The sequence below is a fragment of the Erythrolamprus reginae genome, chromosome Z, assembly GCF_031021105.1.
Source record: "Erythrolamprus reginae isolate rEryReg1 chromosome Z, rEryReg1.hap1, whole genome shotgun sequence".
In the NCBI taxonomy this organism is placed as follows: Eukaryota; Metazoa; Chordata; class Lepidosauria; order Squamata; family Dipsadidae; genus Erythrolamprus; species Erythrolamprus reginae.
In genome coordinates, this window is record NC_091963.1 from 72,253,936 (window position 1) to 72,277,895 (window position 23,960).

Below are 23,960 nucleotides of genomic sequence, written 5' to 3' on the forward strand. Positions count from 1 at the left end.
ATGTAGGCTCCGGGTTCAAATCCCAGTAAAAAAAAGACTACCTGATGAAGGCAAATAATCCCAAAATAGATCTACATAGGTTATAGTTGTCAGCTATAAAAAACTTATCTGCCTTGGAATATGGTGCCTGGTGGGGCTGAGAGGCAAAAAAGGAGCTGTGATGTTTATTCAATATACCAAGGTGATTCATCAAAAAATCACACATAACCCTTCCCTGGTAGAAGCTGATGCAGGAGTTGAGCTTGTAGCCTAATGGCTAAGACTTCTGCCTTACAAGACAGAGGCCCTGGGTTCAAATCCCAGTAAAAAAGAGTGTGGCTAGCTGACAAAGGCAAATAAGCCTGAAATAGATCTATAGTAGTCTCCCTTCCTTTTCATTATCAGCAAAAATATGTTACGTCCATAGATTATAGTTGTCGGCTATAAAAAAATTATCTGCCTTGAAATATGGCCCCAAGTGGGGCCGAGAGGCAAAAAAAGGAGCTGTGATGTTGCTTCAATATACCAGGGTGATTTGACAAAAAAAAATTATATATATATATCGCTCCTAAATTATATTTGTCTAAATTGCACATATTGCAAAGAGGTGAATGAAATGCAAAATGTAACTATGATGGTTAATAGTTCATATACCTTCATTTATTATGAGCAAAAAATAGCAATACGATTTAATTTTAAGAAAGCAAGCAGTAGACTTTAGATAAATAAAAGTAGTATTTTGTTTTTAGTTTTTGTGTCATTTTCAGTAACTAAAAACAATGGATATTTAACATTTTATGCTCCCATCCCCATTGCTTTGTCTTTTATTTTTGCTGAGAATGCAGAAGAAAAAGAAACAAAAAGAGCAGAGGAGAATTCTCAACAGGGTACAGATGACAAGAAAACAGAAGAAAACAAAGGAAAAAAGGCAGCTGAGGATAACATTAACCCCAAGTCAGAGAAAAGTAAATACGGGAATAAAGAGGATTTCTCAGGAGATGATAAGAGGACTGAAATCAATAAAAGTAACATCATTGGGAGGCACTCAACCGGTAGTAACAAACATGGAACATCTCAAGGGAAAAATGGAACTGAGATGGGAAAGGGGACAGAGTCAAAACCAACAGGAGGAGAGTCAAAACAGCATGTACAGAATGGTAAGTGCATCTGTCCTTTCATGGAACCGTGAATTTACTGGCAAATTCGCTCACTTTTCACTTAGGTGCTCTAAGACTGGTAGATGAATCATTTAGCTGGATATTTGTAAAAGTAACAGAGTAGTGTAGTGATTAAGTATATTATTACTATTAATACTAGAACCTCTAGAACCTTTTGAACTACAACTGGGAATTCAAGATATAGATGCAACATACCAAATATGGGAGGGCGTTCACTGCTTTTCTTTATCAGTTCTTTGTAAGTTTGGAAATATATATATCTCTATATCTCTATATCTCTATGTATCTCTATGTATCTCTATGTATCTCTATCTATCTATCTATCTATCTATCTATCTATCTATCTATCTATCTATCTATCTATATCTCATAAATAGTGGTACCTCTACCTAAGAACGCCTCTACTTAAGAACTTTTCTAGATAAGAACCGGGTGTTCAAGATTTTTTTGCCTCTTCTTAAGAACCATTTTCTACTTAAGAACACAAGCCCAGAAAAATTTCCCAGGAAATTTGAGAGCGGCATGAAAGCCCGACCAATTTCCTGCCATTCCTCCTTTAATCCTGGCCATCTCAGGCTTTTCTGGGCTTCCAGAGGAGCCTTTCAGTGGCGCTTAAGGAGGCTTTGGAAGTCCAGAGCAAATGAAACATTTTCCTTTCTCTGGGCACTTGGAGAGGGAATAAACCTCTGCCAGCGCCCAGAGAAAAGAAACACTCCCTTCCCTCTGGGCAGTCCAGCGCTAACAGAGCATTTTCCTTTCTCTGGGCACTTGGAGAGGGAATAAACCACTTTGCTGTGGTGACTCCCACATGCTGCCTCCCATACACCCGGCGCGAGATTGCCTCCCGGTGCAGAAAGGCAAAAGGGGGCACTTCGTACCGGCCACATCAAGTCGGCTTCAGCCAAACAAAGGAGTCACCACAGTGAGGGAAAGGCACAAGCTACAAAGCAAGCGAGCGAGAGGAGAGGGGAGCCCTTCAGCATGGGAAGGAAGAGGAAGCAGGTAAGTTCCCCCCTCTTGCCTGCCTGGGTTTCTCTCTCTGGCACAGTGTATGGGAGGCAGCCTCACCCCGGGTGAATGGGAGGCACGTGTTCCTCCTCGCTGCCTCACAGTCCCTCTTTTTTTTAAGCCTTAAAGTTTTGGATATTTTTGATTTCCCTCACCTCACCTTCTTCCTTCAGCAGTGACTGTCCTCCTCCCACCCACATTCCGAGCGTTTATTTCTTTCCAAATGGTTTTGCATGCATTATTTGCTTTTACATTGATTCCTATGGGAAAAATTGCTTCTACTTACAAACTTTTCTACTTAAGAACCTGGTCACGGAATAAATTAAGTTCTTAAGTAGTGGTACCACTGTTTTATAAAAATGATAACAGCTTATTAATTCATCATTCTGATCAATGTTATATCTGCCTTCAATCTAATTTTAAATCTTAAGTTTTAGTTTTTATATGGCATACATTGAATAATTTAAAGAACTGAGACAGGATAATTTCTCACTTTGATGCTAATAACACTGTTATCACTCAGGATGTGCTAAACATTGTTCTTTTTTTCATACAGAGGCAGCAGAATTTTCTTGCATGCTCATTCATTTTGTTGCTTATTTTCTTAGTCAGCATAGGTTTATGATTTTAATTTATTTCATTTGGAGTAATAACCATATGGGTTGCCCTAATCAGTAAGGGATCACTTAATGTAACTGAGAGATGCTGATGTATAAACAGCTAATTGCTCACACCAGTAACAAAAATATTATATATACTTCATTTACTCCACTCTCTGCTTTTATTTTAGTTGGTTGAGAGACATTTGATATCATTTAACATTCGCTTTCATATGATTTCTAACTTCCAGATGAATTAAAGGATGATAGTAAGAGGTCAGAAAAGAAGTACCAGGGAAATGAGCCAAAGCAAGGTAAGCAGCAAAAATTTGCTTCTTTCCCCCCCTTAATGTATGTGCACCAAGCAGGCAATTTTATTGACTTATAAACTGGTTTGGATCAGCAATAAAATGCACAGAGGCATTTCTATATCAAAGCCAAATAATATTTTTTTATTAGAGCTACATAAATTATATGAAAATAAAACTAGTATTTTGTACATCTTTGGTTGAATATTAATACAAAATGGACATGAACAATTTCAAAATTTGCCAGTGAAACTTTTATGCAATGTTCAAGTTAGTTATGATTCATTTTATGATTATTTATTAAGTATTGTAATTCTTTCATGTACAACTGTTTCCAATTAAATGTATTAATATAAATTAAATTTATTAAAATAAATGTACATATACATTATGTAATGAAACTGCTGGGTGAGATCATCCAAGGGCACAGGGTGAGTTACCACCAGTATGCTGATGATACTCAGCTGTACATTTCCACCCCGTGTCCACTCAGTGAAGCAGTGGAAGTAATGTGCTGGTGTTAGGAGGCTGTCAGGGTCTGGATGGGTGCCAACAGGCTCAAACTCAATCCAGACAAGACGGAGTGGCTGTGGGTACTGCCTCCCAAGGACATGTCCATTTGTCCATCCATTACCCTCAGGGGGGGAATAATTGACCCCCTCAGAGAGGGTCTGCAACTTGGGCATCCTCCTCGATCCACAGATGACTTTAGAACATCATCTTTTGGCTGTGGCGAGGGGGGCATTTGCCCAGGTCCACCTGGTGCACCAGTTGCGGCCCTATTTGGACAGGGAGTCTTTGTTCACAGTCACTCATTCCCTTATCACCTCGAGGTTCGATTACTGCAATGCTCTCTACATGGGGTTACCTTTGAAGAGTGTTCAGAAACTTCAAATTGTCCAAAATGAAGCCGCGCGAGCGGTTATGGGCCTTCCAAGCCATGCCTATATCTCACCATCACTCCACGGACTGCATTGGTGGCTGATTGGTTTCCAGACACAATTCAAAGTGATGGTTATGACCTATAAAGCCCTACACGGCACAGGACCAGATTACCTCTGAGACCACATTCTGCCGCATAAATCCCAGCGTCCAGTCCGGTCCCATAGAGTTGGTCTCCTCAGGGTCCCATCTGCCACACAAGGTTGGCTGGCGGGACATAGGGGAAGAGCCTTCTCTGCAGGGGACCTGGCCCTCTGGAATCAGCTCGCCCAGGATATTCACACTGCCCCCACCCTCCTTGCCTTCCGAGAAAGTTTAAAGACTCATCTTTGACACCAGGACTGGGGTCATTAGATCTTTCCCCCGACTAATGAGTGTTTTTTTAAGTGTGTTTCATGGAGTGAATGACAATGAATGTTTTAAATTATTTTAGGATTTTTAGGGTTTTTTAATTATATTAATTGGATTAGATGTACTACAATGTTTTTATATGTGTTGTGAGCCGTCCTGAGTCCTTGGAGGCGGGCAGCATACAAATCCAATAAATAAATAAAATAATAATAATAATAATAATAATAATAATAATAATAATAATAATGATGATGATGAAATGGTGTAGTGGCTCAGTGGTTAAGATGCTGGGCTTGTTGCCTGGAAACAATCAATCCAGATTTGAGAGCCAAGCACCATGTGACAGGGTGAACTTTTGATCTTGCCCCAGCTCCTGCCAGCCTAGCAGTTTGCACAAAGTGAATGTGAGTTGATAAATAGCTACCACTTTTGTTGGAAAAGTGACAGTGCTCCATGATCTCACGCTGGCAGAAGGGTCATTCCTTGTGAAGTGGACCAATGGTCCCCACCTTACCATCTCAGATTTTGATGAAATTTGGCACATAGTTTCTTTATGATATAAAACTAGGCTTTATTAATTAATGCCTCAACTCTCAACTCTTGTCTCTTATACTACTTTCTTTCTTTTTGGAACCTGTGGATTTGCGGATCTTTCCTTTCCTTTGTTGCTGATTGATTCACCTCATGGATTTTCCTTTTTGGATACTCACTGTATTAATTGTATCAATTGGATCCTCCCCTGGACATGTTATACCCAATAATATCAACAACAGTCTGAACTTAAAAATTTGATTGATTAATTAATTAATCCTCATCAACTCTTCATATATTTGACTACTCAAGACACAATTATCAAAAAATTGTACAATCATTTAAAATCAAGACGGATTTAACCTACTTGAACTATTGGATCTACCTGAACCATGTGAACTCTATAAGTATATGAAGGGGAAGCTAAAGACAACCTGTCTTTACTACTTTTCTTATGTTTAGATATTTATTACATTACTTTTTAAATTTATACTAAACTCAATTCCAATTTAAGTATTTATGTTTTATATACTTTTACTTAATTGCTGATATACATATATTTATACTTGTATTCTTGAAATTGAACTGTAAACTGTAAAATTGCCCCCCAAAAAAATCTTCTTTTTTTGAATCAACCTCTTGAATTAACTCCCTTTCACATATTCTCATACCTTCCTTTTTCTTCTATTCTTTCATATGATATTAACAATCACTTTATTAATTCAATATAAATAAACAGTAATTTATAAATCTATAGATAATAGACTGATTATCTGATAAATTAATTTCATATTTAATACATTTCTATTTATTTACATATATTTATAACCTTAAGCTAATATATAAAAATTGATTTCCTGATTAATTGATTCTATATAATATAATGGTCAATACATTTAATTGAATGAATTGCTTACATTTCAGCATCTAAATAGATTGGCTGTATGATTAGTATTGTGGTTAGCTGTGGCCCAGCTCCTGCCCCAAGGAATGTGGAGGGGGATGTGGGGGAAACATCCAAATGTCACAGGCCTGTTTTGCTACCGACAGAGTCGGCCAGTGAATTATCCTCTGAAGAAGGAAGTGTTGGTAGGATGGATGAGGGGGGCTTGGCAGACAGCCCAGGAAGAAGCCAATCCTCCTTATCTTCGTTAGATTTAGATGAGGAAATAATGATAGACCCATGCAGAACTATGCATAGGAGAGAACAGCTTCAAAAATATTACAGAAGATAATTGAGTCCACCTGTGTTTGGGTGGGGTTCAAGTAATTAGGGCTTCTGTTAAATTGGCAGTGTGCCGGCCTCGCAGTGTGGAAGATTATCTGATCGTATTGGTTTGGATCGTGCCTTGCTGTTTCTGGATTGTGCTCAGGACTTTGTTTGGATTCCTGGACTTTGGAATATAAAGACATTGTGAATGTTTATCACATCTGAACAACAGTAGCTGTGATGAACTTCACAGTTACTGGTTTATTACTTGGATTTATTGCTGGACTCCGTTATCTGTATGTATTCAAGAGTGCCTTGTTTGTACAAGAAATCCCTTTGAGGTTTAAAAGGGAGTTTTGCTTCTTTTTTTGTTTGGATTAAGAACATTTAATTGCATCCTCTCGTGTGTGTGTCTGTTTGGCTAAATTTCCCTTTAATTGAAGGCGTGTGGCATACGCTGGCTGAACAATTAGTAACTGTCTATTTGAATAGATACATATTTATATATCATATATATCTATATATCATATGTATCATATATTATTATATATTCATATATTACAAACTAGGTATTACATTACAATGAACGACTTGATTTTTGGAATTTTTGAACTGTTTGATACACCTTAATACATTTTCTTCCCTGATACCAACTTTCGCCCATATTCTCTAACTTATTTCATCTTATTTTTCTTAGTTTCTCTTCAACCTACTGTTCTGCTCTTTTATCTGTAGCACTAATTACAGCAGCCCCACGCAACCACAGGTGGCCTCATTTATCTCCTGTAATAATCCTTCAGTTGTTGTCTCCTATGCATCACTCTACGCATGCGTGGATGTGTCATACATTCTTGTTCACAATCCAAGGATGATAAGGATGAATGATCTCCTCCTGGGCTGTCTGCCAAACTCCCCTCTTCCAAGTCACCTCCACCTTCTTCTTCTTCCAAGGAAACTTCATTCCCTGACTCTGTCGGCAATAAAACAGGCCTATGACATGTTGATGTTTCCCCTGCATCCACCTCCACATTCCTTGGGGCAGGAACTGGGCCAGAGCCAACCACAACACCTACTAAATACTTAACACTAATCCAACTAACCCAACCTCACAATTATATCATTTTAATCTATGCTACTTAAAAGTATATAACATGTCGAAGGAAAATACTGTATCTTACAAAGGTAGAGAGATTATTGTGCTCCGCCCAATCCCCAGATGAGTGAGAGACAAAAGAAAACCATATCAAATGATAGCCAATAAGCTAAATAAGAACAAAATCCCCTTCAGATGGTTGACACCCGAAGGTATGTTGGTGACATTAATTGACAAAAAGTACAAAATTACTTCACTAGATGAAACAAAATATTTTTTTTGATCAAATTCTTAAGCTGGTTGAAGACAGAAGGACAAAAGAAGATGATAGTAGAGATTAGGTTAGCACTGAAGAACTTAGTTCGGAGGATAACCTATTAGACAAAGAGACTGAAACTAAACAATCTGATGACGACTATGGAAGACAAGGTCCAATTATACGAGCAAAAACCGAGGCGCGAAAGGAGAAGACAAGAGAATTTATACTGAACTCTTGACATAATGTGATTACAATACTTTCATACAATATCAATGGCTTAAATTCAAATAAGAAAAGAATTTTTTTCCCTTAAATTAACCACAATTATGATATAATATGTTTGCAAGAGACTCATGTCTCAAAGGATGAGGTTAATTTATTACATTCTCCCAATCTTGGAGAACCCTTTACTGCTTCAGCAACAGTTTAAAAAAGAGGCATAGCCATATATGTCAAAATTAAATTTCTTCCAAACCTTATTTATGCCGACCAAAAGTGTCAAATATTGATAGTTCAAGCAACCTTAGGATATTAAAAAGTGACAATTGTAGGAATATATGCCCCCTCTATCAAGCAATTCACATTTTTATGAACTTACATGAAAAAATACTAGAATTAAATTTATCAAACTTTATTATAATTGGAGATTTTAATGCTATTGCAGATAAAACAAATGATTACAAAGGCAGCTCCAGATACAATTCAAGAAAACTACTCCCAACCACATTTGATCAATTAGTACATGAATTTGTTCTAAAAGACATTTGAAGATTCTACCATCTCGATTCTAAACAGTATACTTTTTTTTCCTCTCTGCACAAACCCTGGTCATGTATTGATATGTTTTGGTCTAATTCAAAAATTATAAATGAAATTACAGATATTCAAATCCAAACTGGTACCTGGGCAGACCATAATCCCTTGTTATTAACACTCAGAGATCCAAACAACAAAAAACTACAAAGATGGTCTATGCACCAGACAATTATTAACGAACACGTGATTTACCTATCTTTCTTGAACTTAACTGCAATGGTAGTACATCCCAACAAATCATTTGGGATACCACCAATGCCTACATTCGAGGAATTTACATATCCCACTCTGCCAAAAATAGAAAAGAAAAACAAGAGAAATTACATAAACTAAATACATCTTTACAAAATGCAGAAAAAGCTCTACAGACTAACCCTAACAATACTCCGATTTTAGCTGAAATAAAATCCATTAAACATGAAATTAATTTAATAACCCAACAACAACTTTCACATAAACTGAAAATGGCAAAACAATTACACTTTGAATCTGCCAACAAACCGGGTCGATGGTTGGCCGTTAAATTGGCTCACCAAAAATTAGATAAAAACATTGAGGCTCTATATGATAATTTTGGACACTTAAAATCAAATACCAATGACAAGAAAAAAATAATTTTATCAGGAACTATACAATACAGAAACAATAAATGAGGAATTGATATTAAAATACTTAGATCAAAATGAAAAAAACATTAATAAATGATGACGACAGACACGTGTTAAATAACACAATTACTCCAGGTCCAGACGGAATTCCCGCTAAATTCTATAAACACCACCAGGACATATTGGAACCTATAAGTCTACGGAGAGGGGCGGCATACAAATCCAATAAATAAATAAATAAATAAATAAATAAATAAATAAATAAATAAATAAATAAATAAATAAATAAATAAATAAATAAATAAATGAATGAATGAATGAATAAACAAACAAACAAACAAATAAAGCTTCACATTTACAATGACACTCTATTATATGCTAAACTTCCCAACTCCTGATCAGAAACTTATATAACATTAATTCCGAAAGATAACCAAAATAGAGAATACCTTGAAAACTACAGACCTATATCATTACTCAATACCGATTACAACATTTTCACTTCAATAATTGCACAATGCTTTAAAACAATTCTAAATACCTTAATCTACCCATACCAAAATGGGTTCTTCCCTTTGAGAAACATCGCCACTAACACAAGAATAATACTTAATATCCTTTTTTTAAAAAAAATATTTTTTTATTAATTTTCATTAGACGGACAAACACAAACAACATTTAACATTTAAGGAGCTACCATTGCTCCTCTTATTGCAGAAGTCTAACTAATACCCAAAAAAAAGTAACTATAGTCTGATCAATGCAGAAATATAACATGCATATACTATGTCCTTGTTAAATTTAACTCTGTATTCTTTGTTAATTAATTTCTTATCTATAAAAATATCAAATACTTAAGCTAATATTAAAATATAAAAAATAGGACTTTAAAGTTTATAATATTGCAAAAATACTCTATATTTATGTTATTTTTAAACTATTACATTCTATCTATCATTATCATGTAATAATTTTTTTTTAAAATTCGCTTATTTGGTATAACTTGAAAAGGAAAACCCTGTCATATTTATTTCTAAATGTTCACTCATATATGTATACAGTTAACATTCAAATTGATATGTTCAAATAATTATAAGTTCTTACTTATTCACATTTTTAGTTCCACCATTCATATACTTTGTCCCATGTTTTATAAAATTCTGTTTCAACTTGGTTATTTAAATGTTTTGTCAAATGTTTGTCTTATCTAATTCTGCACATTCCATATTTTTTTAAAATACTTCTACATCCTTTGGTATTTCTTTTTCTTTCCATTTCTGTGTGAATGCAATTCTTGCCGCAACTAAAATATGTATTATTAAGTAGTAAACTTCTTTTTTATACTTCGTATCTGAAATACCCAATAGGAAAAATTCCAGAGACTTTTTGATCTTCTCATTTGTTATTTCTTTTAACCATTTCTCTACTTTATTCCAATATTTTTTGGCTTCAGGACATGTCCACCATACGTGAAAATATGTGCCAATTTCTTTCTTGCATTTCCAGCAGAGAGGAGAGACATTAGGAAACATTTTAGAAGTCCTATGTGGTGGGACATGCCATCTATAAAACATCTTAATTTCATTTTCTTTAAAAGAAATTGATTTTGTTATTTTCCAATTATATACCCATATCTTTTCCCATGTTTCCAAATTTATCTTTTTGCCAAAATTTTTGCACCAACTGATCATATTATCTTTCAATATCCAACCTATTGTTCTATAATTTATTAAGTATTTATATACATTTCCAATTAGTTTCACTTGATTTTGAATTAATAATTTACTTAATACATTATTTTATTTTCGAAAAATATAAGTTTTAATGTCCTTTTGGTATCTGGAACTAATCTGTATATACTGCCACCAGTCCAATTCAATACCTAACTCCTGCAATTCTTGTTTTGTTCTTAGTTATCCAATAATTCCCTATATCTCCAAATCTTTCCTTCTTTTATAAAGTTCGGGTGGGAAATGGCTTCAATTGGTGAAATCCATTCTGGCATTACTAAAAAATGATTTTTCTTTATTTCATTCCATACATCGATCAATGCTTTTCTAATAATATTATTTTTAAAATATGAGTGCGTTTTTAACTTTCCATACCATACAAATGCATGCCAGCCCAGCATTAAATCATGACCTTCCAAATTTAGCAATCTTGGGTTTTCTAACGTCAACCATTCTTTTATCCATGTTAGGGCAGTAGCTTGATAATATAATTTCCAGTTTGGGAGGCCTAGGCCTCCTCTTTCTTTACGATCTTCTAATGAATTTTGTTTAATTCTTGGTTTTTTTCCTTGCCATATAAATTTTTTTGTTATCCTCTTTAATTTTACAAATAATTTCGGTCCAGGGTTAATTGGGATAACTTGAAAAAGAAATAAAATTTTAGGGAGAATATTCATTTTAATTGTAGAAATTCTTCCCACTAGTGATAATTGTAAATTACTCCAAAGTTCCAAATATTTTTTAATCTGACCTAATAATTTTAAATAGTTATCATTTTTTAAGGATATGGCTTTGAAAGTCATCCATATACCTGTATTTTACCTTTTTAATAATTTTCATATTTGTTAAAATTTTCTAAATGTTTTCTCAGTGTCTCTGTTATATTTTTTGTTAATATCTGTGCCTTTTCTTTATTTATCTTCAATCCTGCGATGTTCCCATATTCTTCAATTAAATTTATTAACCTTGAAATTGATGTAGGATCTTCTAAGATGAAAACTACATCATCTGCAAAAGCTTGTAATTTATAGGTCTCTTTTTTAATCTTCAATCCTTTTATTTTCTTATCAGCTCTTATTTTTATCAGCAGAGCTTCTAGTGTTAAAATAAATAATAATAGAGATATTGGGCAGTCTTGTCTTACTCCTCGTTGTATTGTTATTTTTTCTGTTTGTTCATTGTTTATTATAATTCCAACTGATTGTTCTGAATATATAGCATCTATTATATTAAAAAAAATTGTTCCAACCTCCATCCTATTCAATTGTATTTTCATAAAATTCCAATCTACATTATCAAATGCTTTTTTTGCATCTAAAATATAAGTGACATTTGTTTTTCTGGATGCTGTTCATAATATTCTAATGTATTTATTATTATTCTTAAATTGTTTTTTATCTGTCTGCCTGGGAGGAATCCATTTTGGTCGCTATGTATCATGTCATTTATAATGCTCTTGAATCTATTGGCAAAAATTGATACAAAAATCTTATAATCTACATTTAACAATGAAATTGGTCTATAGTTTTCAATTTTTTCCTTCGCCGTGCCCGCTTTATGTATTAAAGTTATTAAAGTTTCTGACCATGTTTTGGGTAACTTACCTTCTATTATTATTTGATTATATGTTTCCAAAATATTTGAAAAAAGTATTTCTATATCTAACTTGTAAAATTCTGCTGGTATCACATCTGGGCCCGTCGTTTTATTATTTTTCTGATTCTTTACAGATTGTCTTAATTCTATTTCTGTAATAGGTTTATTTAATCTTTGCTGTTGTGATTCGGTTAAAACTGGTAGATCTATATATTCAAAAATAGAATCTTCTTTTATTTCTTCTCTCTTATATAATTTCCTATAAAATTCTGATACTATTTCCTTTTTTCCCTCCGTTCTATGTTTTATTATACCTTTGAAATCCGTCAATTTTTTAATACTTTTATTTTCCCTCTCTTTTCTAAGTTTATATGACAACCATCTTCCTGGTTTATTTGCATATTCAAAATATTCTTGTTTTGCTCTTTTTATTTTTTCTGCTATTGATTCTTGTTCTATCAATCTTAATTTATGTTTTATTAATTCTCTCTGATTTTTAACTTTATCATTGTTCTAATCCTTTTGCATTAACAATTCTAATTTTTTCAATTCTTCCTCTAATTTTTGATGATATACTTTCTTCTCTTTATTTTTTTTGCTATAAAATAAATTGTTAACCCACGTATATATGCCTTTGTTGTGTCCCAAAGGTTTTGAAGAGTAGTATCTCTGTTTTTATTTATTTTTTTAAAAAACGTCTAGTTCCTTCTCTATCCATTTTTTATACTCTGGATCTTTTATTATGTTTCTATTCATTGACCAGTTGTTTATTCTCTTTTTTCCTTTCCAATGTATCAATAAAGGGTCATGGTCCGCCCAAGTATTTGTCTTTATTTCTATATCACTGATTTGTTCCATTATATGTACTGGGGCCCAGGCAATATCTATCCTGGACCAAGTCTTATGTGGGTTAGAATAAAAAGTATATTGTTTTTCTTTTGGATGGTATTCTCGCCATATATCTTCTTTTAGATTTTTTAATATGAACTTCTTGTAGAATATTTACTTGTGCTTTCTGTTTTTTAAATTTAGTTAATATTTGATTTCTTTTCTTTAGATCATTTAATCCATTGACGTTGACTGAAAAAATCTTCAAGTCATGAGTCATCTTTATTTGTAGTATTTTTTGGTTTCTTTCGGTTCTCGTAGTCTCGTATCTAAGACCAGTTCTTGTGAAACCTGTGGTTGTTTCTTCTTTACTATCTGCGTTTCTCCCCCTTCTCCACCGGTGGCCCCCCTCGCTTCATCTGTGCTCTTAAGTTCTATCTGAAATTGATCAATCTTGTCGAACCCACTTTGTGCAAAGAAAGATCTTGCTTGGTCCACACTTTCTATCTTCACTTTCATTCCTTGCCAAGTTAAGGTAAGGCCTTCTGGTACCAACCATTTAAAGACAATATTCTTTTTGATTAAAACACTTGTGAGGAAGTAATATTCTCTTCGACTTTCTCTTACTCTCTTAGGAACTTGCTTCAAGATCGTGATTTCTTTTCCGTTACATTTAAAGATCTGATTTCTTGCCTGTCTCAGTATATCGTCTTTAATTATTCTCCTTGCAAACTTGATGTGCACTTCTCTTGGTAGATTGTGGCATCTTACATATCCAGTTTGGACTCTGTACACCTCATCTATTTCTCTTATCAATTCTCCTGGATCAGCTTGCAAAATTTCTCCTATTACTTCCGCCATTTTTGCTGATAGATCTTCATCTCTTTCTTCTTCAATATTTTGAAATCTCAGGCCATGTGATGCTGATTGAAGTTCGAGGTTGGTAATTGCTATGTCGAAGCCTCTGCAGGCTGCGTAATTATGATCTTCGTATTCTTCTACCTTTTGTCCCATGTCTTGAATTTTTTCTTCTGTTGCTTTAATTCTTTTTTCACTTTCTTGTAAATTTTGTTGTATGACTTTCATGTTCCCATCCATTTCAGTCATGCTCCCTTTTACTTCTGCTATTTCGGTTTTGAGTTCATCAAGCTCTTTTTTGATCTCAGCTTTCAACGTACGCATCTCATCTTTCATCTCTTGCTTCATTTCTTCCAAATATTTTTTCACTTCTTCTTTGTTAGTTTCAAGTTGAGTTTTCATCTGAGTTTGTGTCTTCTGCATGAAACCTTGGATGCCTGCTAATGTGTCTTGAATAGACTGAAGGTTTAGTTCTGTAGGTGCCTTTTCCTTCTCCTTTTCCTTTTCCTTGGCTAACATTGTTGTGATTGTCCTTTGTTGTAGTGGTGATGATGTTGGAGATACTTTGGGTGTAGGAGTTGGAGTTGAAGTAGCTGCTTGCTTTCGGGTTGTTGATGTTGTCACCGAAGTTACACTTTGTGCCCTGTAAGAACCTTTCATATCTCAAAATTTCTACCTTGTTTTACATTTTTTTAAAAACAGTCTCTTATTGTTCACAATTAAGAGAGAGAAGAAAAAGGGGGAAAAAACAAAAGATTTAAAATTTATAGTGCTAACAATAAAAAATATAAAATTAAAAAGGGAAAAGGAATATAGAGAATATTAATTCAATTTTATTAGCAGTTTTAAAAAGAGGAGACAAAAGAGGAAGCAAACATAATTTATTAAAAAAGAAACAAGAATTAAAAAAAGGAGAAAACCAGTCTCTAAAAGTTTTGAAATCCAAAGGTTATGAGGGGGGACCAGGTAGAAAAGGAGAGAGAATGAATCTTCTAACACATATTGTTTTCCTAATTTAATTAATTAATAAAAAAAGAAAAGAAAGCAAGAATAATAGTGAAAAAAGAAGAAAAAAAAAATTAAAATTATTTAATCCAAAAATCTATATATAATATTAAAAAAGAAGGAATACAAAGTAGAGATAAAAATGTAAATATGTAAATATATGGGGTTTTCTTTAAAGGAAAAAGGAAAGGAAAAATATCAAAAATCCAAAAATCCTAATAAGTCCAAATAGTCCAAATATAAAATAGGGGGAAAAATTGAAACTGTTATGCCTTAATATCAATATCCAAAGATGAAAACTCCGAAGCCAATATCAAATATATAACTTGGATTATAAAATCCAAGTTAGAATAAAAATAAGTCTATTTCTTCTTATTGTCTTAATAGAAAAAGAAAAAAAGAAAGGAGATCCTTGCGCCTCTGATGTTTAGTTGGAAAAATAGTCCCTTATATATCTCCTCTACACAAATTCCAAATGAAAATAAGGGATAAAAATAAAAATAAAAATTCCAAAATTTATTCCAAGTGATTAAAAGTTCATTCAAACTTCATTCAAATAAAACGATTTATAAGTCAATCCGTTTAATTCAGTTCATTTGTTCAATTCATTTTAAATAGTCCAATCTCAACATTCTTCCAATTTGTCTAATTACCAATCCAATCATTTATTATAGTTTAAAAAATAAAAATAATTATAAAAATATAAGTATCAGAAGACACAATATAGTTTTAAAATTTTAAAGAAAAAATAAAAAAAAATGCAAGATTGTTATACTGTCGAATTTAACAAAGACAAGTAGTTCCGGCCGTTTTTCTTCTTAGCATATGGATATCACTTACAGTTAGTTTGCTTTGTTTATGTTTCGCCTTTCAGTCTGGGATCTTCTCTTCTCAAGTTATAAATGTTGGAATACCAAGGGATTACCTTGAGGTGCTATCAATCTTCTTTTTTCTGCTGATCAGGTTCTCCGTAGACTTCTTAATTCTATTTGTTACTTCCTTCTTGTGGCAGCCGCTATGGCCGTGCCCGGGCAGCCACCTGGGTGCAGTTCTTCACAAACATAGCTGCGGGGCTTTCTGTCTCGGGGGATCCAGGAGACCCCCTGTCCTGGGTTGACCCCTCCGGGTGCCAACAAAGCGCAAATCGCACCCTATGATCATAGAAAAAGGTGGTGCGAAGACAGAGCTGTGCCTTCGCACACCCAATGCGGTCGAGCTCAAACCGGAAGTCAAATACTTAATATCCTTGAATATTACGATAAACATAGCAACAAATCAGTAGCACTAATATTTATGGATTTATGGAAAGCCTTAGATAGTTTGCACTGGCAATACTTTATATGTCAAATTGATCATATGAAGTTTGGGGACAACTTTCTCAACTCTACTCCCAACAATGTGCTAAAGTCCTTTTTAATAATGATAGTACTGAGAAAATAGGAATAACAAAGGCGTACGTCAAAGGATGTCCCTTAGCTCCTTTGATTTTCATTCTGGCTATTGAAACGCTACTGAACAACATAAGAAATAATATCCAAATCCAAGGTGTGAAAATCAAAAGAGAACAATTTGAACTACAAGCGATTGCAGACAACATTGTCTTTATTGTACAGGATCCTATAGAAACTGACCGATTCTATTAAAAGAAATTTATAAATTTGGAGAAATAACAGGCCTAAAAATCAACAAGGAAAAAACTTAAATTTTAACCAAAAACATGACCCAAAACCAAAATATTTTATTGGAAGAAACAATTAACTTAAAAATAGTCAGAAAAATTAAATATCCGGTCCTTTGGATGATGTCAAATTATAGTAGTATAAAAAAAGATAACTTTGATAAATTACTTAAAGACATTCAAAAAGACTTAGAAAGATGGTCTAATTTGAAACTTTCCCTAATGGGGAAGATATTTGTGATAAAATCTAACATCCTACCAAGATTTTTGTACCTTTTCTAAGTCATTCCGATAAATTTGAACAAAACCCTTTTCAACAATTTGCACAGGGAAATTCAGAAATTTATTTGGTCCAAAAAGAAGACTAGGATTAAATTTAAAAATCTCCAAGACCATAGAACAAGATTAGACCTCGGTCTCCCAAACTTTCAATTATACCATCAAGCTGTAATGTTATCTATGCTAAGAGATTGGGTAATCCTGAAGAATACCAGATTATTAACCGTCGAGGGTTTCGACCTGCAATCCGGATGGCACTCTTTTTTAATGATGGACGCTCATAAAATACCCAATTTGGCCTACCTGGTGCTGGAGAGGCAGGAGGGGGGGCACCTATCTCTGGGGGTGGCAGAGCATCAGGATATACTGGTGTTGCTGGGAAGAGGCAGATATGGTGGGAAACATGGAGCGAACCATTCCAGGGGAAGGAGGGATCGCTGCTTAATAACGATCCCTTGTTCCGGCTCTGTGAGCTCAACCTAGAATACTGGTGACAAGTGTAATTCTGACCCTGGGCTCAAGCTGCTGCTACTCAATGCCAGGTCGGTGGTAAATAAAGCTCTCCTCATCCGGGACTTAATCCTGGAGGAGGAGGCCGACCTGGCATGTGTAACTGAAACCTGGCTGGGCCCAGAGGGAGGAGTTCCTCTCTCTGAAATTTGCCCAGCCGGGTTTCAGATATGGCATCAGCCTCGACCCCATGCTCATGTTCATGACATTTTTGATAACAATATATAGTTCTTTGAAAGGATTCTAGTAGATTGTTTTTTGCAGACTTGGCAACTCTAAATCCATAATTTCAAGGAAATTATTTTCTGTCTCTTACTGTTTATAATATCTCTATTTTAAAGCTATATATTCCTCATGGAAAAAAATAAATATTACTTTAAATATTCTGAGGTTTTTCAATATTGAAATATACTTAAGATTAATAACTTCTCCAACACAAACCTCATTTTGACCCCAATGAAACAATGCTAATAACAATTAATTAATAACAATTAACTAATTACCCAATTGTGGGTAATTTAAAATGTATTATCTGCATCTTATTGTTGTTTCATAATCCTAGAGAGTAAGTGTTCCAGGAAGAGAGTAAAGGTAAGATATAGGTTCCTTTCATCAATGAAATAAATGAATTGTTTTCATATCTTTAAGAAAATTATTAGTCAATGGGGTCTGTAGTTGAAAACACAAAAGTTATAATGAAATAAATAATTAACATGTATTCACCATTTTTTGCTACTTTTTAGAGCAACCATGTTAATCATCTATATTAATTAAATATAAATTTGAATCTTGTTCTGAATCAAAAATGCAATTCCTATCCATCCAGCCACTCACCATTCATTTTGTTTTGATTCTATTCACTGGTCATCACTCAAAATTATTTGCTCTTGATGGTCTTTTGGAATATTTAACCCACAGGAAATCTAATCAATAACAGGACATCAAGTTCATGCTGGAAGAAGTCAAATTGAATAGCTAAACAAACACCCATAGAATGAATATTGCTCATTTGATCTGTTTAGATAGCATTAGATAATTTGTTTAGAAAATGACCATATGTACAGAACAAGTCACAAGAAACAAGCATATGAACTTACTAGGGAAAGAATTTTTAACAGACTAATTTACTTCACATTTCTGAGAGTAATAAGAGCAAGGTAGAGCATTGTTGTACATTACATTACAATTACCCTCAAGGTAATAGCTTGAAAATGTTTATAAAAATATTTATTTGAAAGAGAGGTATATATGAAAAAATATATTAGAGGACAGTTGTCCTAAAATATAAATTTTAAAACAGGGTTTCTCAACTATTCTTGAGATGTGTAGACTCTTAAAATTTCCCAGAATTCTTCAGGCAGTTGTTCCTCAATCAAATCTATGCTTTAAAGGCTCTAAGATTGAGAAACACTGATTTGAGAAGGTTATAATTTAAATTAACGTTTTTATAATTTTATAATGGTCAGGAAGACAAATCACCCAGACTTGCTTTCTCTTACTTCAGAAATTTTTCAAAATATTAATGTCAAGTCATTTCTGTCCAGATAATGTAACATTTACAAATTCTTTTAAATTCTTGTAGCAAACTATCGCAAACTACAGCAAAGATCGGTGCTTATCTGCTTGCTTCTTGTAGGCTTGCGCTGCCTCTGTCAGCACCTTCTTCGTGTCCTCCCATCCTCTCTTCAGCTTCTCCATCCACTCCACCAACATGATGGATGAGGGAGGTTCTGTAGGTAGTTCTGGCATGGGAACGAAATCTCGACCACTGGTAACCTGAAAAAGAGTTAGTCCCATGCTACTGTGTACAAAATTATTGTATGCTACTTCTGCAAAAGGCAGCAATTCAGCCTAATTGTTCTGCTGGTAACTCACATAACATCTAAGGTATTGTTCCACTAGGGCATTAGCTCTTTCTGCTGCTTCATTTGTGGAAGGGTGGAATGCAGAACTGAGTCCTTGGGTAGAACCAATGGTGCGGATGACTTCTCTCCAGAATGTGGCTGTGAATTGGACCACCCCGATCTGATACGATTCTGCGTGGGGCTCCATGCAACCTGTAAATGTGTTTTAGGAACAGTTTAGCCAAATGTCTGGCTGTGGGTAGCCCCAAACATGTGATGAAATGGGCTTGTTTGGAGAACAAATATCTAATCGCAGGCTGGCAAGCACATACAGCTTGGTTCCTTTCCAAGTCAATCCTTCCCTCAGTGTTAGGATTTCCTTATGATCATTGAACCACGGGTCAGTGGGCAAAACTGACTTCAATATTTTCTCCCAATCTCCCTTCCCAGGTGGAACCTGTCTTCTGGTCTGGTCTGGAGTGACAACAGGTGCAGCTTTCTCCTTACTTTCAGGATGCGGGGAAAGACATGGGATGATCGGATTCTTCCTTTCTCTTGCTATTGTACTATGTTTTTCGTGATAGAGCATCAGCAATGAGGCTCTTCCCAGCTGGGATATATTTCAGTGTAAAATTGAAACGTCTGAAATATTGGGCCCATCGTACTTACTTAGGAGAAAGCCTCCATGGGGTCTCTAAAGCTTCCAGATTCTTATGGTCAGTCCACACTTCGAAAGGAATGGCTCTGCCTTCCAGAAAATGCCTCCATGTCCCCAGCGCTACACGTACAGCAAATGCTTCTTTCTCCCAAATAGCCCACCTCCTCTTGGTGGGGGTCAGCTTCTTGGAAAAGTATGCTCAAGGCAGCAACTGTCCCCTTCCATTGTCTTGTAATAGCACCACAGCTATTGCCACATTGCTAGTGTCGGACTGGATCACAAACTTCCGCTCGGGGTCAGGATGTTGCAGGATGGGCTCCTTTGCAAAAAGTATTTTGAGCCTTTCGAAAGCCTTTTGGCATTCCATCGCCCACCTGATTGGCTGAGAGGGTCTGGGATTAGTAGGGGCTGACCTAGTCTTTAGTAACTCAGTTAAGGGCAAGGCAACGTCTGCGAAATCTGGAATGAATTTCCAGTAGAAATTTGCAAATCCTAAGAAACTCTGTAATTGCTTGCGTGTGCAGGGAGCTTGCCAATCAAGCACTGCCTTCACCTTGGTTGGGTCCATCTCTATGCCTTCACTAGATATACGGTATCCCAAATAGTCTACTGACGTCTGGTGAAATTCGCACTTGGAAAGTTTCACATAGAGCTTAGCAGACAAAAGCTTCTTCGAGACTTGCCTCACCAACTTGACGTGGTCAGGGAGGTTCTGGCTGTAGATAAGGATGTCATCTAAGTACACGAGAACCCCGTTGTAAAGGTGGGCATGTAGAACTTCATTTATGTACTGCATGAACACGGCAGGGGCCCCGTTCAGACCAAATGGCATCACTTGAAATTGGAAACTCCCTAATGGGCAATTGAAAGCAGTTTTCCACTCATCCCCTTCCGTTATTCTGATGCGGTAATAAGCCTCCCTCAAGTCCAACTTGGTAAAGTATTTTCCCTTGGCTAGATGATTTAATAAGTCCTTCATGAGAGGGAGGGGATAAGTGTTTTGCACACACATGGCATTAAGATTCTGGAAGTCCACGACTAAGCAAAACCTTCGTCCTTCCTCTCCTTAAAGAGAATGGGGGCTGCTATCCTGGAATTTGCGGGCTGGATGAATCCCCTCTTTAAATTGGTGTCTATGAAGTTTCTCAGCTCTCCCAATTCTTTCGGTGACATTGCATACATCCTAGGTTTTGGGAGAGTTATCCCTGGTTCAAATTCTATCGCACAGTCTGTAGTCTGTGAGGGGGCAGTTCACTGCAATCTTCCTCACTGAAAACTTTTCCCAAGTCTCTGTATTCCAAGGGCACCTTCAGGAGATCTAGAAGTGTTCCTTCCTTCATTGCAAATGCTGCTAAGGACCCATCTGGCTCCTCCCAGGGAGGAGATTTTTCCCTGTCAGTCTCTAGAAAAGGGTTAGAGCCCAAGGGGATGAAAAGCTTACGATGCCCACCCTCCCAACGAAAGGTGGGAGTCCATTTGTCCATCCAGGCCAGACCCAATATAACTGGTTCCGACATCTTGGGGATGACTATGAATCTCAAGAGTTCACGGTGCCGGCCTATCTGCAGCTCCACTAACTCAGTCAGGAGTGTAGCGGGAACTCCACCAACTAGAGAGCCGTTCACCTGCTAGAACCAGATGGGTTTCGCTAAAGGCCTGGTGTGGATTTTTAACTTCTCCACTATGGTTTAGATAATAAGGCATCTAGAGCACCCTGTATCTATCAGAGCCTGTATTTCTTCCTCCTCCCCCGTGGTCATTACTTTAATCCTTGCTTTAATGATGAACGGATGGATGGGCTCACTCACCATTGGGTCATCCTCTCTACTGGGCTCCTCATTCCAATTGTGCCCGGTTCCTGAAGGAATAGGGTTTTCACCTTTAGCAAAATCCTCAGGAGGGCACAACTCTGTAGGTTGAGAAGCCCAGAGACTCTGTAGAAGGGCTTCTTCAGATCCTCTTTCTGCTATTGGGCATGGCTCGGGGTTTGTGGGAGAGAGGGGTGTAAAGCAGTCTGTCCCCTTATGGCCAGTCTGGTCACATCTATAGCAACTTGTTCCCCTCATTACACCTGAGCAAAGGGAGCCCAGCTGACAAAAGAAAAGGCGGCCTCTTAAAAGATCCTTTATTGGATGGGGCAGGGGAGGTCCCTTCTCAGTAAGAATTAGATCACCCAAAGCAACTGTGGTGGCATACCAGTCTTGAATGGCCTAACTGCCCCCCACCTGCAGTTCACACACCTCTCTCAACTTTGGATCAAGGGCACATTTGAAAATATGGACCAAACAGTTTTCATAAAATTCTGCACAGGCTTGCCTGCCTGTTTAAATTGGAATCCTTGCTTTACTCCTCTATTTCTCCACTATTCAGTGTAGCATAATGAGGAGCCCTCTCATTATGCAATTTAGGAAATTCTGTCGTTTTGCAGTCAGAGGAGCAGGAGAAGGGGGCCTGAGCAGATTTTGAAAATCCCCCACAAAGGAATCCTTTTGATGTAATAGAGCATGCATCTATCTCGCAATTCACTTAGGGAGCCAACTAGTGGGGTGGAAGTACAATGATACATTGTCTCTGGCTTAGTTAATTCAAGTCTGTTCTTCCCCCTTTTACCTCCGTGATGTTGCATTCCGGGTGTATAGAAAATTCCAAGCTCTTCCACCTCCAGATTGTTGGATACTCCCTACTGCATTCTTCAGAAGGGTATGTTGGAATTGATTGTCAAGCAAACCAAAAAACATTTGAGAGAATAAATCAACTTCCACGTCTTATTTCTTTAGTGTAGAGTCACATTTATTAACAAAGCCAATTTGGATTCAGCATGTTTCATTCCAACTTAAGGTCCCTTAAGATTACATCCAGGTCAAAAGCTCATCTCCCATCCCCACACCCAGAAGTACAATCATGAGGACAAATCCAATGCAGGGATTTCTAATTCCTTCCTGTGTTCAGTTACTTTGGATTCTGCATAAAGGAATGTGTGCTACGTGGCATAATCTCTCACTCCCCTGTGGTTTTTTTTCTTACTACCAAAACTGTGTCAGGCCAGCCTTTGACTTCACATATTAACCTTGGGCTTGACAGATGGAATGTCGTCTGGAAGGCTGAACAGTGTGATTCTGAGTGATGGGACGAGTGGTGTGTGTGACACTAACATAGCAGGGTCTAACGGCCAGCGGTAAAGTTGGTCTACATGCTAGTGCCAGGTCTGTCCATCATTCAGTGGGATCCTATAAGAACAAGGCCCGGTTATTTTGGAGACCAACGTGGGTCTACACCCCCATAATTTCGAGCATATACTGGGTCCCCCAGGCAAAACTCCTTGTGGGTTTGGATATCTCCCTGTCTAGGTTAGGGGTGTATGTGGGATGGACCTAGTGCATAGGCGGAGCTCTGCGGGGCTCTTGTTTGTAGCAGGGCAGAGAGTTGAATGTTGAGTTAGCAGGTAGAGATTTACCTTGCTTTTCCAGTCTAGTCACTTAAGGTGGGCTAGAGCCTCTTTTGCCAACCACATGGCCCTTTCCGCCTGGCCATTGCTGCTGGGGTGCCAAGGGGCCAGTAATATTTGTCTAATGTCTAACGCAGCTAAGAAGACTTGAAATTGAGAGGATGTAATTTGGGGCCTGTTGTTGCTTACCAACATGTCGGGCAGTCCGTGGGGTGGAAAAGTGTCTAGATAAAATATTGATTATGCTCTCTGATGTACTGGATCTGAAAATGTCTAGTTCAACCCAACCCGAGTAGGCATCTACCAAGATCATGAATTGGTGGCCAGGGAAGGGGCCAGCTAGGTCGATATGGATTCTGGACGATATGGATTCTGGACCATATCTGGGCATTTCCCATTGTCTTGTTTCCAGTGGCATGGGCTTGTAATTCTGGCATTCTGGACAGAGATTTACCCAGATCTGGATGGCTTGGTCTAAACCTGGCCACCAGATGTAGCTCCAGGCCAAGGCCTTCATCCGCAAAATGCCAGGGTGGCACTCGTAGAGAAGGCACAAGACTGCATCCTGGAGGGCAGGAGGAACTACTATTCTTGATCCCCACATCAGGCAACCTTTATGACTGGAGAGCTCACCCTGTCGGGCTTTG

At 36.5% G+C, this 23,960-nt stretch overlaps 1 protein-coding gene across 1 annotated transcript in view; it reads left to right on the plus strand.

Annotated features, from left to right (window-relative positions):
- PDE1C (phosphodiesterase 1C) overlaps positions 1–23,960 on the plus strand; it is a 671,297-nt gene that overhangs the window by 598,010 nt on the left and 49,327 nt on the right. The window contains exons 17-18 of the mRNA XM_070726332.1: positions 825–1,136; positions 3,016–3,115. Coding sequence (XP_070582433.1) covers positions 825–1,136; positions 3,016–3,115 — 412 coding nt within the window. The remainder of the gene's footprint in view (positions 1–824; positions 1,137–3,015; positions 3,116–23,960) is intronic.